Source organism: Hemicordylus capensis, chromosome 2 (genome assembly GCF_027244095.1).
Source record: "Hemicordylus capensis ecotype Gifberg chromosome 2, rHemCap1.1.pri, whole genome shotgun sequence".
NCBI lineage: Eukaryota > Metazoa > Chordata > Lepidosauria > Squamata > Cordylidae > Hemicordylus > Hemicordylus capensis.
The window spans coordinates 326,025,525-326,041,086 of NC_069658.1; the positions used below are offsets into that span (position 1 = coordinate 326,025,525).

The 15,562-nt window shown below is 42.9% G+C and overlaps 1 protein-coding gene and 1 long non-coding RNA gene across 2 annotated transcripts in view; one reads left to right on the forward strand and one right to left on the reverse strand.

Moving 5' to 3' along the window:
- Positions 1-15,046, forward strand: part of HYAL3 (hyaluronidase 3) — a 32,005-nt gene extending 16,959 nt beyond the window's left edge. Inside the window, exons 2-4 of the mRNA XM_053291153.1 lie at positions 9,923-10,896; positions 12,289-12,378; positions 12,698-15,046. Of these exons, the coding sequence (XP_053147128.1) occupies positions 9,976-10,896; positions 12,289-12,378; positions 12,698-13,087 (1,401 nt within the window). The 5' untranslated portion in view covers positions 9,923-9,975 and the 3' untranslated portion in view covers positions 13,088-15,046. The remainder of the gene's footprint in view (positions 1-9,922; positions 10,897-12,288; positions 12,379-12,697) is intronic.
- Positions 1-15,562, reverse strand: part of LOC128342941 (uncharacterized) — a 19,031-nt gene continuing 3,469 nt past the window's right edge. Inside the window, exons 2-3 of the long non-coding RNA XR_008315268.1 lie at positions 6,383-6,474; positions 1-473 (exon numbers count right to left, since the gene is read on the reverse strand). This is a non-coding gene — a long non-coding RNA (uncharacterized LOC128342941). The remainder of the gene's footprint in view (positions 474-6,382; positions 6,475-15,562) is intronic.

The following is a 15,562-nucleotide window of genomic DNA, read 5'->3' on the forward strand; positions in this document are numbered from 1 at the left end:
CTGTATGCAGCCATGTTTCCATCTTCAAAGTTGCCATGCTATGGATGCAACTGATAGAGGGCCTCTTCACTCATTGTACAGGTCCTGCACAGAAGCCTCTTCCATGTAGGACATTGTGTGTAACCTCCATGTACAGTGCCAAATGGCAACTGCTCATGCAGGGCCCAGGGTTTTTGTTTTTTGTTTTTGTGCTGCATATCTTTAGTTCCTTTGTACTAGCATCTACAAGCATAGATGCTTGTTTTCAGGGTTCCTTCTATTTTCCAAAGTTTTGTTGCCTTGGGCTAGTTTTCTCTAAGCATTCTAAACATTTCTTCTAAGCAGAATTCTGTTCTGAGGGGAATTGCATTTTGGTTAAAGAGCTCAGTGCATTTTCAGGGTGTAAGGAGCACTCTTTGGCTGTCGATATGATGTGGAGTCTGGAATCCTACATCTTGTCCTCAGTCTGTCAGCTTAAGGTGTCTCCAGAGATGCTGCACAGGACAAAACAGCCAAGTATTATGTATTACATTTCTAGACTGCCCCATCCAAAGGCTCTGGGCGGTACACAAGTTTAAAAAACATAAAAACAAACACTATTATAACACACTGCTTAAAACAATATAAAAAACGATTTTAAAACAATTCAGAACTTTTAAAAACCGTTTAATAGCAATAGCAATAGCACTTACATTTATATACCGCTTTATAGCCGGAGCTCTCTAAGCAGTTTACAATGATTTAGCATATTGCCCCCAACATTCTGGGTATTTAATTTAAAGACCTTGGAGGGCCAGGCCAAACAAGTAAGTTTTTAGAGTTCTCTTAAAAGCCAACAATGAGCCTAAATTATGGATATCTGCCAGGAGTGCATTCCATAGGCCAAGAGCAGCTACAGAGAAGACCCAGCTCTGAGTCGCCACCAGATGTACTGGTGGTAACTGGAGACGGACCTCTCCAGATGACCTAAACATGCGATGGGGATAATACCGAAGAAGGTGTTCTCTAAGGTAGGCGTTCAGGGCTTTAAAGGTAATAACCAGCACTTTTTATTTCACCTGGAAACACATCAGCAGCCAGGGCAACTGTTTCAAAACAGGCATAATACGGTCTCTCTGTGTTACCCCAGAGACTAGTCTGGCTTCCACATTTTGAACTAACTGGAGTTTCTGAACTATGTACAAAAGCAGCCCCACATAGAGCGCATTGCAGTAGTCAAGCCCGGAGGTTACCAGCTGGCGCACCACTGTTTTGAGATCGTTCTCTTCAAGGAATGGACGGAGCTGTCAAATCAGCCGAAGTTGATGGAACGTGCTCCTGGCTGCAGCCTCCACCTGAGATACCATCTGGTGGCAACTTGGGATGGGGCCTTCTCAGTTGTCACCCCTAGGTTGTGGAATGCACTCCCTGTGGGTATAAGAGGTTTATCAACTTTGGAGGCCTTCAAGCGAACCATAAAGACCCATCTTTTCAGCTTGACTAATATTTAAGTGGTTTTAATCGTTTTTACATGATTGTTCTGTTAATATTTTATTTATGTATTCAGTTTCCATACGACTTCCAAAAATGGCTCAGGGCGGTTTACAGAGAGAAATAATAAATAAATAATTAAGATGGATCCCTGTCCCCAAAGGGCTCACAATCTAAAAAGAAACATCAGATAGACACCAGCAACAGTCACTGGAGGTACTGTGCTGGGTGTGAATAGGGCCAGTTACTCTCCCCCTGCTAAATAAAGAGAATCACCACATTAAAAGGCACCTCTTTGCCCAGTTAACAGTGGTAACTGTTACCCCTTTTTAACTGTTTTAAATTTTTTAAACTGTTTTTTAATGTGAACTGCCCTGAGCCATTTTTGAATGTGTGGTATATAAATGAAATGAATAAATGAAACACACACACACATACACACACAATAAATTACCCACACCTCATATATTAGGGAACAATCGACATTAAGGTAGCAGAACAATAACAACAACAAATATTTATATACAGCTTTTCAGCAGAAGTTTCCAAAGCGGTTTACACAGAGAAATAATAAATAAGTAAGATGGATCCCTGTCCCCAAAGGGCTCACAATCTAAAAAAGAAACATGAGATAGACACCAGCAGCAGTCGCTGGAGGGATGCTGTGCTGGGGGTGGATAAGGCCAGTTACTCTCCCCCGCTAAATAAAGAGAATCACCATGTTAAACAGGTGCCTCTTTGCCCAGTTAGCAGGGCCTCCTGTTCTAATCCAGGAGTTCTATGTTTGTCTGATTTTTGATCATGAGTCAGTTAACAACAAGGTTGGAGGTGGGGAGCTAAGCCCCAGCTGGGCCAGACAGTTTTTCCTCCAACCTCGTTCTGAAGCAGAGGGTGGGATCTAGGTAGGGCATGCTCATCCTACCGAGCTGGGGCTTAGCTCACCATTAAGAGTCCCTTGTTTTTAATGGCACATGATTAGAAATCAGTAGTGTGCAGAGCTCCTGAATTAGGGTAGGAGCCATCTCCTGTCCTAATATCTATTGTATGAACTGCCATATTATTATTTTTGTTTACCTTGGTAGCCTGGCAGGAAGCAGGATGTGCTTATTGAGTTTTGCACAAGGGCAGTTCACACGACTAGTTTCCGTGGTGGCAATCATTCCTCACACACAAGTGATCATGTGACTACTTCAGCCTGGCTAAAATGCATTCAGCCCAATGCAGCTCTGCTTGTGTGGATCAGTGTTCCCTCTATCAGGGATTCCCAGATGTTGATGACTACAACTCCCAGAATCCCCTGCTGCAATGGTTTTTGCATGGGGATTATGGGAGTTGTAGTCAGTAACATCTGGGAATCTCTGTTAGAGGGAACACCAGTGTGGATATGTGCTAATTGGGTTGTGTGACATTTCAAACCAGGCTCCAGTAGCAATCCACCATGGGCTATGGTGGTTGTGCTGGATCATGAAGATCACAGGGATTAGCACATCATCTCTTTTGACCAAGGCATTCTGGGGCTGTTGAAGCTTTCTGGCAGTCCCATTTTGCTGCTTTCTGAAATAGCACCACCCCTCCCACAAGCATAAATCAGTGATGTATATGGAAAGGATACTATGTGCAGAAAACTGGTCATAGGACTTAACTGATCGATTTACAACCTGCATTTTAAAACATCAGTCCAAGCCATCGTGCTTGGCTCTCCAGGTGCTGGACTACAGTTCCCATCATCTCCAACCATAATATCTATCTATCTATCTATCTATCTATCAGATTTGTACACTGCCCCAAACTTTAGTCTCTGGGCGATTAACAATAGCATAAAACCAGTTAAAAACATATACAAAAAACTTAAAAACAATTTAAAAATTTAAAAATAAACCAGAGATTTTTAGGAAGCTGAGAAAGCTTGGGCAAAAAGATAATGGGATTTGTCCACTGACTGGGGATGATGGAAATTGTAGTCCCAACACCTGGAGACCCAAGATTGGAAACCCCTGCACTAAAGCAAATGCTGGCCCTTGTATACAAACACAATGGCTAGAACATGCTTGTTCCACCCTCCATGAACTTTATTACCCTACTTTGGTCTTAGCAAGCCCATTGAATCCTGTCTACCTTTACAAAACCATTGTGTGTGTGTGTATGGCCTTCTGATTTAAAATAAGACATCAACGCATAATTCAGGATTGTTCGGGATTTCTTAACTCTAGGACTGGAATCCAATTTGCAGCCCAGCAACATAAACGTAAAATGGCTGGCCCAAGGCAGCCTTGTGCAGAGAGGGGTGTGTTGGGCTTGGTGTTGTAGAGTAATTACTTGTCTTCTATAACTAATTAAACAGGGAACCAACTTTGACTGAAAAACAAGAGTTTGATATTTATAACTAAACATAGGCTAAGAAAAACAATAGACAGACTAACAGTGTCTTGAAGGAGGGAGAACCTCTTACTTTGAATTCTAGGCAAGAAGCTTAATTGAAACTTAGACTCCACCGTGGAGCCTGAACACAGACACAGACACATAGACAAGCATGCCCAGGAACAGAACAGAGACAATGCTCCATCACATAGCAAACTCCAACACTCTGGCCTAGTAACTAGTCATACAGCTGCCTGAGGGTAGAGGTGGATGCCACCGCCACAAGTCATCCACTGTCATCTTGGATGCAACAAAACAGCTCAGCTTTACAGTCCGTAGAATGACAAGGTATTTTGCAAGCCATATAGACTGATGCAATTTTCAAGAAAGCCAGCAGGTCCCCTTTTCAAATGCCTTTGTTCTTGTAGGGTGCTATAGTAGCAACAGCATTTAGAACCAAAGTTACTTGACTTCTCGCCCCGTGATTCAGTGTGGATGAAAGTGCTGTATAAACTACTTTGTGAGAACAGGAGGGGAGTTGCCAGCTATTTCTGCTCCTAAAATTTAGGGGTGGGAAGTTGAATGTTTTCATATGTGTGGGTTAGTGATGTTTTTTGTGCAGAACAGAATGTCTGACTGTCAAGTTGGAAAGACTGAACTGAATCAAAGTAGTTCCCCCCTTTCCTATTGGATTTTATAGACTAAACTTCCCCAATAAACACATTTCTACTTATGGAAATATCTGGAAGTCTGTCAATTTTGATCCAGATGCATATTTTTAATTTGTTACTTGGTCCTGCAACATTTTTATTTTATAGATTTGTTTATTGCCTACTACTGTCACAGCAATTTAAAATGCACCCTTAAAATATAAAAACACCAATTGAAAACATGAAGAAGAAAAAACATTCAACAACTTAAAATTTAACTGAAAATGTTTTAAATAAAAGCCTGGTTGAACAGATGTGTCTTAAGATGTCCCCTAAAGTCACTAGAGATGGTGCTGTTCTTTTTTTAGCAGGGAGTGTATGCCAAAGCCTTGGGATGGTTATAGAGAAGGCCCGACCCTGAGTTGCCACCGGATGAGATAGTAGCATGGACCTCCTCCCCAGATGATCAATAGGCAACAGTGTTCATGATGAAGAAGGCATTCTTAGGATATGGAATTGGGGGCATTAGTTTCTTGTGAATGCATCTACCATGGGGCTGTATGACAACAGCATGTCAGAAACAAATTGATGGATCAGCATTTTCATTGAAAGTTGAATTTTTTAGAGAAAGAAGAAAATATTCACTTTTTCAGGGGCTGTCAACTGGCTAAATAGTTTTTAGTTGATTAATCACCTGCCTTTTAACTGATTAATTGGTTAATTAATCAATGAAATGTAAATGTATTTGCATATAATTGAAGCCTTGTTGAAATCCCTTTTTGAGATACTGGCAGAAGTGTATGTTTGTGAGAGCTTACAATTTGATCAATAAAACCAAGGATATGAGGTTTGTATCATCAGCAGTTGCACAGGAACTAATAGCAGGGTGATCTTATGAGGCTCTAGGGCTTAATCAGATTCCTAATCTTCTCTTCCATCAAGAAGAGATGAATTACTCCTGCTCTGCTGCTAGACTGGTCCTTTTCTGCAGTAGCTGATTTCTCCTTCTAAACACTTGGCTCTGTGGTAGTAATCCCTGGACAGGGTGTATATTTGCTAATACAGTGAAACAAGAGAGGGCAAGTATGGGATGACATCCTTGAGTTAGTTTGGATCAGGGCTTGCCCAGGCCAAATCCTGAGACTTAGTTCAAGTGCCAGAGCTTAGCTTTGAAATGTAAAGTAGTATCAGAAAAGTGTATACCTCTAAGCATATGGAGAGTGCCTGTCCTGCATCACTGAAAAACCCAAACCACCATCTATGCAACTGTCATGTAAGGGGTTTAGGCAAGGGTAATGGTTTGGGGTTTTTTTTGTTTATCATATTTATTTACCGCCCTAGGCGATATACAGAAGTTAACATACAATAAATATAAAACAGGATAAAATGATTAAAACAATTTTACAATATAAAACAAGCCATTTAAAATCAATTAATTAAAAACCTGAGAAAACAGGTGTGTCTTAAGGGTCTTTAAAAAACACCAAACAGCCAGAGATGGAGGAGCTCTTGTTTTGACAGGAAGTGCATTCCAGAGCCCTGGGGCAGCCACAAAGAAGGCCTGGTCCCGAGTAGCCACCAAATGAGCCGGTGGCAACTGTAACTGGATTTCCCCAGATGACCTTAATAGGTGGGAGGGTTCATGACAAAAGAGGCACTTTCTTAAGTTTTAGGCAATCTTGGACCCCAGCACCTCTCAATGTAGATACAAAACTGCCATCTTAAATGTAATTCTGCCCAGTTTATAACAATGTCAAATGCCTGGTTGTCAAAAGATATTTCTGAAAATGGGGGGTAGGGGGTGAGTGGGTGTGATTTCCACCAGCTTCCCCTAAGATACTAACCACTAATGGCATGCCTATTCGTACTGCTTTTATACACAGAAAACTTGTAGATAGCTTTGTTTCAGTGAGGGATGCCTTCACCTTAGCAGATAATGTTCTTAGTGATTGAAATGCTCTTTTCTTCCCAGTTGGTCTTGCTCCATTAACCATTTCAAACTTGTTGGAATGGGTTCCTGCAACAAAAATTGTTAAGTTATGGTCTTTCTCCTCCTTATCTAATACTAGAATATCAAAAAGCCAAGATGGTTATCAAACAACATATATGGGATATGGAGCTGCAAAGGGATTTAACTTTGGCTCCAATTTCAGAGGCGTAACTAGGGAAATCGGCGCCTGGGGCAAGCACTGAAATGGCGCCCCCCTGCCCCCCCATACTACATTATACTTAGGTTTTTCCTCACAAGCGCCCGCTGCCAAGCCAGGCCACTGACTGGCCGCCAGGTGCCAGCAAAGCAATGCAGGGGGGGCGCAGGTGGCGCGGAAGGGACCGCTCGTGGGGAAGGGGGCACCGACGCACTCCCTTGACTGCTGCAGCACTGCTGCACTGAGCAGGAAACATTTGTATTAACAACAACAACAACAAAAATTTAAAAAATTTGGTCATGGTGGCGCCCCCCACGTGACCAGAAAAGATGGTGCCCGGGGCATGTGCCCCCCCTGCCCCCCCTATAGTTACGCCTCTGTCCAATTTGTAACACCTCAGAGAGCTTTTTAAATAGGTTCACTCTAGCCAGGTCTCTCTTCAGTCGTATGATTCTGAAATGCCTAAGAGTGTTCAAACTGACAAACCATAATGTGTTCCCGGTAGGAAGATTTCAGAATATTCTTCCCTATGACAAACATACTTGCCTTTGTCGTTTGAGGACAAGTGGAAACTGTGCTTCGTGTACTTTTGCAGTTCCCCTTTTATCGTGCCACCAGCTCAGTTGGTGGCGACTCAACACTGGGCCTTTTCTAGAGTTGCCCCGGGACTCTGGAACGTGCTTCCTAATGAAATTAGTTTCCCCTTCTCTGGATGTTTTTAAGAAGGCCCTAAAGACATACCTGTTTAGTCAGGCTTTGAGTTTATAGTGTTAAAGCTTCAGGTTTTAGAGTTTCTATTGTATTTTAAATTGTTTTCATTATGTCAGTGTTTTAATGGTTTTTATATTGTGAACCATCCAGGGACCTTTTTGTATGGGGCGGAATATAAATGTACTAAACAAATAAATAAAATCATGATATTTGTTTTATATTTATTATGCCTATTATTATCAAATATCCAGGTATATTGGATAAGTTTTATTTTTCTCCATTATTATCTGTTCAGGATTCTAGTATCACTGGCAGAGTTGCCAAATTCATGGCTGCTGCCATTAGAACCCAAAGTAAGATGATTTAATTAACTTAATACAATCTTAGTCATGGTTCTTGTATTCTGTTTTATATGGCTGTTTGTTACGTGTGTGTGTGTGTGTGTGTGTGTGTGTGTGTGTGTGTGTGTGTCCGGTCTATTGACCATAATAAAGTTTTAATGTGTGAGAGAAGCTGGGAGGAAGGATACATAGTTATATGTCGGTTCTACTAACAGGTGCTTTTAGGGGAGTAGGAAGTCCAGTACTATAGAGAGGTGATGGTTGTGGTTTTCCATGCAGACAGAAGAAACAATGTTGAGGGTCCCTATAGCAAATCCCAACCAGCCAGTGAATCGTAATAAAGCTTGGGCTTGTTTTATCCTTGAGATCTAGGGAATTGTGCATTTGATTCTGATGTCAGTCTGTTGTCTTCGGGATGGGCTTGTGGTTCTTACCCTGAGCTATCTCAGATTGATTGGACAAGCTGGATCAGAGGAGGCGGCCAACTAATTAATTCCTCAACCCCAGCACCTGGACAACAGTAAAACAAAACCAAAACCCCACAATTCAGAGCCTGTCTGTAACATTAGAGAAGGACCCTGACCTGCAGTTTCTTAGGCCTGATGTTCCTTCAAGTTGCAGTGCTGGAATGGAAAATAAAGCCAAAGAGAATGACCCAGAGCAAACAAATCCAGACCAACAAGGGGATGCAGCCCAGTCTAGGTGGTGGTGGTGGTGGTTGTTGTTATTGTTATTATTATTTAACATATTTTAATACCACCCAAAACTTACATCTCTGGGCATTTTAAAACAAGATAAAAACAGAAGTAAAACATTAATTAAAAACAAAAACAAGAAATTTAAAACATAAGAAATTTAAAACATAATTTAAGATTATAAAACAATATTCTAAAAACAACATTAAAACAATCAAAACAATATCAGTTAAAGCCTGGGTGAACAGATGCGTCTTTAAAGACTTTTAAAAAGTTGTCAGAGATGGGGAGGCTCTTATTTCACTAGGGAGCGCATTCCAAAGATTTGGGGCAGCAATGGAGAAGGTCCATCCCTGAGAAGCCACCAGATGAGCTGGTGGCAAATGCAGACGGACCTCTCCTGATGTTCTTAATGGTTGGTGGGGTTCATGACAAAGAAGACGTTCTCTTAAATACCCAGGGCCCAAGCTGTTTAGGGCTTTATAGGTTATGACCAACACCTTGTATTTTGCCCAGAAACATATCGGCAGCCATTGTAATTCCTTCAATACGGGAGTAATATGGTCTCTCCTCAATGACCCAGAGACCAGCCTGGCTGCCGCATTCTGAACCAACTGTAGTTTCCAGACTATGTACAAGGGCAGCCCCACATAGAGCACATTGCAGTAATCCAGTCTGGAGGTTACCAGCGGATGTACCACTGTTTTGAGGTTGTCTACCTCAAGAAACAGATGCAGCAGGTGTATCAGCCAAAGCTGATAGAAGGCACTTCTGGCCACTGCCACAACCTGGGACGCCAAGGAGAGACTTGGATCCAGAAGCACCTCTAGACTGCGTACCTGTTCTTTCTGGGGAAGTGTGACCCCATCTAGAACAGACAGATCAAAATAGTCTTTCGAGTTCCGACCCTGCACAATGAGTACCTCTGTCTTATCTGGATTCCGTCTCAGTGTGTTATCCCTTATTCAGCCCATTACCGCCTCCAGGCAGGCATTTAGGGAGGTTATGCCCTCTCCCGATGATGCTGACATGGAGAAATAGATTTGGGTGTCATCAGCATACTGATAGCACCCTGCACCAAATCTCCTGATGATCTCTCCCTCCCTATGGAGTTTTGTGCTCTCCATTGTGGAAAAATACCTGGCTGCATAGAGCCATCCTTTCTAGTATCCCTGTGTGAAAATCCAAACAAGCTCGGCTCACAAACAAGGTACCTTTAGGTAATTTCAGTATGCATTTGCCAGAGCAGCCAGCCCTCCACCAGGCAGCTCCACCCTTCCTTATGCTTTCCCCTCACTCTGTTGTTAGCCCATGAATTTAGCTCCCTCAAAGCTTGTTTGCCTGAGGCATTTACCCCAAAATAACTGCCTTAATGTGCTAGCACAAGCAAGGTAATTTTGAGTCCACGCCAAGCCCGGATCCCAAAGTTAAAAATACAGCTCGGAAACTAATTGTGGGGCTGTGTGACAAGTGCTTCAGCTATTAGTAGGCACACTGTAAATGGTGGGGCATGCAGAAAACTTGAGGGACAGAGTTCTCATCTAGGCTATCCTTTCCTTTTTCCCTGCCAGGGCATGCCTTTGTAAACAAAGCAAGAGGAAGACAGGAAGAGACACTGGCTGCCATGATACTGGACAGAGTCATCTGGATCTACATCACCTTCTGCCTTGGGGCCACCCAGCACCCAAGAGGACATCACTGGGAGTCAACAACGGCTGGTCCCATTTTCCAGAACAAACCATTTATTGTGGTGTGGAACTTGCCCACAACCAAGTGTCAAGAGCGTTTTGGGATCCCTCTGCCCCTTGGAGATTATGGCATTGTGGAGAATTTAGGCAATGTGTTTCGTGGACAGAACATAACTATCTTTTACAAAAACAAGTTTGGACTCTATCCCTACATCTCCCCAGAGGGTGAATGGTATAATGGGGGGATACCCCAGAAAGTCCATCTGAAAGGACACCTAGAGAAGGCCTCAAAAGAAATTAGTGAGCTTTTGCACCATGGCTTCCGAGGTCTGGCAGTGGTTGACTGGGAGGAGTGGCGACCTCTCTGGAGACGGAACTGGGGCCCCAAGAACGTTTACAGGGAAGCTTCTAAACAATGGGTCAGGGTCAGATTTCCTGATCTGCCCAAAAAGGAACAATCCTACTTGGCAGAGGCAGAGTTTGAAAAGGCAGCTCAGGTACTCATGGAGACCACCTTGGGCATGGGGGAAAAGCTGAGTCCACAGGGCTTCTGGGGCTTTTACCGATTCCCTGATTGCTTCAATGACAACTGGGAGAAAGAAGAGATGTACACTGGCCAGTGCAACCCCAAGGAGGTCCAATGGAATGATCAGCTCATGTGGCTCTGGAAGGTTTCCTCCGCCCTCTACCCAAGTATCTACCTCCCGCCTAAACTCCCCTCAGCTCAACACCAGCATTATGTTCACTACCGCCTCGGAGAGGCATTCCGTGTGGCCCGGTTTGGCCTGAAGCAGCCCCTGCCGGTGATAGCGTATTCCAGAGTGTCTTACAGACGCTCCTCAAGGTACCTAACTGAGGTAAGTGCTGAGAAGAGAGAAGGGGCTCACTGCCTGCAATGGGTCCAGAGAGCTTTTTGTGTAGCAGGTGAAGAAAGGCTACAGCTATTCGCTGACTGGAAACTTTTGGTGAATATTAGCTCCTGATGTACATGAGTTGTTATATTTTATCCCACCTTTCTTCTAAGGAGTTAAGCATGGCATATATGGTTCCCCCTCCTGCCCTTTTGTCACAACAACCCCGAGAGGAAGGTTAGGCTGAAATGAAATGATAGGGGCCAAGGTAACTACTGAGCTTAATGACTTAGAGGAGATTTGAATCCAAATCTTTCCAATCCAACTGCAATCATAAAAATAGCATTAAATTAACAACATTAAAACTCTTTGCAGCTAGAACAATTAGCTGCAAAGAGGAAATCCGTAATTAAGTCCTTGATCCTCCTGGCAACAGGAAGTGCCTAAAGGTCCATCGAAGAATGCTGCAGCCCGTCAAGAGTGAAGAGAGAGCTACTATATAGTTTCTTCAAAAGAAAGGGGCAAGGAGGTCACTTCTAATTAAATAAAGGGCTGCAGGGAGAAATTTAATCTTTGCTGAACAGGACTTACTTCTGACTAACATACAGTAAGACCTTGCCCCTGGAGATGAGTATTGCTGGATTTTTAATGGGAATACTATATTAAATGCTGTTTAACTTCGTTTTAATTCTGCTTTAATTCCAACTGGTTGCAGGACAACAGTGCTTCAGCAGTACTAAAGGGCCTTAAACTTCCATGTCAGACAGAGAGGGCTGGTCTCTGGTGCTGGCTATGAAGATCAAAGTGCATGGTGGTGACTCCAGATAACCCTCCTTCACATTTCAGAAGGATGCAGGTGATAGATTTTCAGAGACTTGACAGCAATGTGATAGAGCCACTGTTGGCGCTCTTCTCACGAAATCCATCTTCACATTTACTGGGTAATTTAAATTCCCCCTCCCACCATGTATGCAGGTATTGACTTTTTCTTATGAAAACTGAAGGCACAGCTGCAGCTGCCAGGAGTTGTGGCCAGTGCTGTCTCATTGTCAGGGGGCATGGCCCTGCTCCCCCTCTTGGTGCTTACTAAATGCAGAGAGGATTTCTGCACATTCACTTTTCCTGTCCAGCTGTGGTCTCTGGTCAAACAAGTTTGGCAGACACGTTACAGAAGCCTGCAACACTGATTTGACCAGATAACTTAGTGGGAGCAGAAAAACTGAGTGCATGGACCATGGGAAACAGTGGCATTATCACACGTCCTTCAAGTCTCTGAACATCTGTACACCGTTAGAAAGCATGTGTGATTTGTCTTTCTAATGCACAGAATCGCCTAATGTTAAAAATGCTTCTCTCTCCCCTCCCCACCCCGCTTTCTTCTTCTTCTTCTTCATTCAGACTGACCTGGTAAATACCATCGGAGAGAGTGCAGCACTTGGAGCTGCTGGGGTGGTGCTCTGGGGTGACACCTCTTACTCCCATTCGCCTGTGAGTATGTCTGCAGGATGTCTTATGTCCCCTAAGGCGTTTACTGCCTCAGGCAGAAAGCAGACACGCCCGTGTCACAACATTGGTGGCCCCAGCTGCGCTTTGGCAGTATGTCCCCTCCTGTCCATGCCCGCCCCAGTTCCAGTGGCAGAATTCATTAAGCCCAAATGTTCTTGCTGCCCTGACTTATGGCTGTGTTGTTTGCCTGCCCTTGTGGCTGGTTCTGTCTAAAGGAACTTCCCAGAAACTCTCATCCTCGGTGCAGATGGTCCAACTGCTAGGAAGTTTCACGGTGTAATTCTGACTTTCTGTTCTCTAGGAGAGCTGCAGGAGCCTTCGTGATTACATTATTTCCACACTGGGGCCATATGTAGTCAATGTCACTACAGCAGCGCATACATGTAGCCAGCAGCTGTGCCATGGGAATGGACGTTGTGTGAGACGATACCCTGGTGAATGGGGAGCCTTCCTCCATCTTCACCCTCAGCACACAATGCAGGACTTTGTAGACCAAGGACTGTCAGCCTGGGAACTATTTCAGTGTCACTGCTATCCTGAATGGACTGGTGCCTGGTGTGAGAGACCACAGTGGATAGAGCCCCTCCAAGGCCCAGAGTGGAACCTAGCTTCACAATATTATGATATCTATAATACAGCTCATGACAACAACGCAGTCATAAGTTCAAACATTTGTCCTCCCTCCGTCTAGGATGAAAAGACGGAAGAACTCGGATAACTCTGCAGATGTAGCACTTTAACTAAGGGTATCTTTGATTGAATTTTGTTCTAGGGAGTTGTTTCTGAGCTGGATAATCTTTCAGTTTCCTTCATAGAGTAAAGGGTTTGCTGAATAACGGTCTGACTTAGACCCCTACACACTCCACATTCTAACCGCCTTATACTCTTTACTACCAAATCAAATAATCCCAGACACTGGCTGACATTCAGACTGTCAAAGCATAGATACTAGGTAAGAATCGCTGATGCTGCTGAAGGTTTTGACTAATGGAGCACCAGTAATCACACAGGGGTGTGTGTATGTGTATTGAGTTTCATTGAGCACTCCTTCCCTCCAAAGTGCTCTGTGCCACCTAAAAATATGTCTCTGAGGGTCACACAGACCTCAGGAACATATTTTGGGGCGGTGCAGACCATTTCCAGGGAAAGAGGAGGAGGTCACTGAAATTAACACACACACACACACACACACACACACACCATGTGAGTGCCAGTGCTGCCTTAGTCAGGAGCTTCCAAGCAGCACTGGTGCTTCTCAACTAGCACTCACACTTTGTAAGTCTGGTTGTCAAGCCCCACTTTCAAGGCTGAAGTCTTCTCTAGGGCTGTGCATGCTGATTTTACAGAGCTTTTGGAGCTGTGGGATTCTAAAGTAAAAACATAGTCATTGTTGGGTTTTGAAGCTCTGGGATGATGCACATCCCATACAATAGGGATATGATCTTAACAGTTCTACAATTTAAACACTGCATGTGCATTACCAGTTTGCATAGTAAAGATATTCAGAGTTTGCATATGCCATGATAGAGCCAATGCTGTGAAACAGAAACATTTGTCAATATGATTATCATCCATGCTCTGTGCATACATTTGTAATACTATAAACCTATTCACACATTATGTTCAGCACTCATACAACACATTTACAGTGTACACAGGTACAGATTTGTACACAGGTACAGCGATTCACATGTTATGTTGAACACAGGTACAGAAGTACACTTCCTATCTGTACTGTGCATTTGAAGGGCCTGTGTTCAGGTTCACTTTTGAAATGAACACAGGTACAGTCATTCACCAGCACATGCACAAGTGTACTGACATCTGTTCACTTGTACAGCATAATGTCTGAATTGGGCTATTGACTGAAGATAATTGATATTTTAGGGCATAACATCTGCTCTGTTGTAGCTTTTCTCCCCTTCCTCTGTACAAATGTGTCTAATAGCCACAAGAAAGCAAATTGACTGAAATAATCCACTATCAGCACATCACCACAATGGATTCTGTGGCTCGCTCTTAACTCTTTTTAGAGCAATGAGTTACAATCCAGATGCTTTTCCTCTCAGCAGTGCTTCCGTCACAAGGCTATTACATTTTGCCAGAACAAACTGATATTTTTGTTACTGGGAAAAGGCAATGTTCCATCCAAACATAGTTACAATTATGTGTGAAATATCGATTATAATAATATGATACTTGCCATCAACAGCAATCCACAGCATTGCAACAAGAGAGAAAGATTTAAATGGTTCTTCAGAAACAGTAAATCCAACAGTCTCCTGAAGTAATTATCAGGGGTTCAGGTCTCCCCTAAGTATTTGAGGAATCCCCCCTCCTCATTTTACTAGACTTTCCTCCACCAAACCCAATACCCATAAGCTTCAGTTCTTAAAACACATTTTTCTTTCCCCATGTCTTTCCTCCCCCACCCCCAGTTTGAATGAGTTGCTCATCAAGCTTTCCCTTTGCTTAAGTCCAGTCAAATATTTTCTCTTAAGAAGCCACAATCTCATGTTGTCAATTTATGTTTTAATCCAGTTCTCAAGCAGTTAATCCCAATTTTAAGGATGAGGGTAGAAGAACTTCATGATAAATTAATGGATCAACATCAGATGAAATTTATTTAAATAAAACTATGATCAGAACATTTATTTGTGCTTTTCTTTTTTTTTCATGATGATCACAAGAGAAATGAGAGGTTTGCCTTCTGCCTTGTTTATATATAACATGAATTCTTAGTTTAGAAGGATATAATATGAATTATAACAGAGGGATAGAAAATAAAATTGTAGCAGAATTGTAACGGACAGAAAATGGAATATTGCAATTTGGGAAATTTTCAGCATTTGCATTTTTAGTCTTAAATTCTGTCCTTGAAAAGTTAACATTGCCAAAATACATTGGTCTTGGGCACAAGCCCAATGTGATAATAGTTAACACTCATTAATTTCAAAGATCATTTTCTGGTTGACCTGTGTGTGTGAAAGTCTACACAATACATTTGCATGTGATTGCATGGGCTTGCCTGGATGTTGTAGTTTAGATCATTAACTCTGATAATGGCTGGCTGCTATACAAAGCAGTTAAGTCATTCCTCTGTTCTGGCTGTGTTTGCACTGGTGGCGTTCTTTTGTGCTTGGAATTGGCCTCTAGTCTTCTTTCA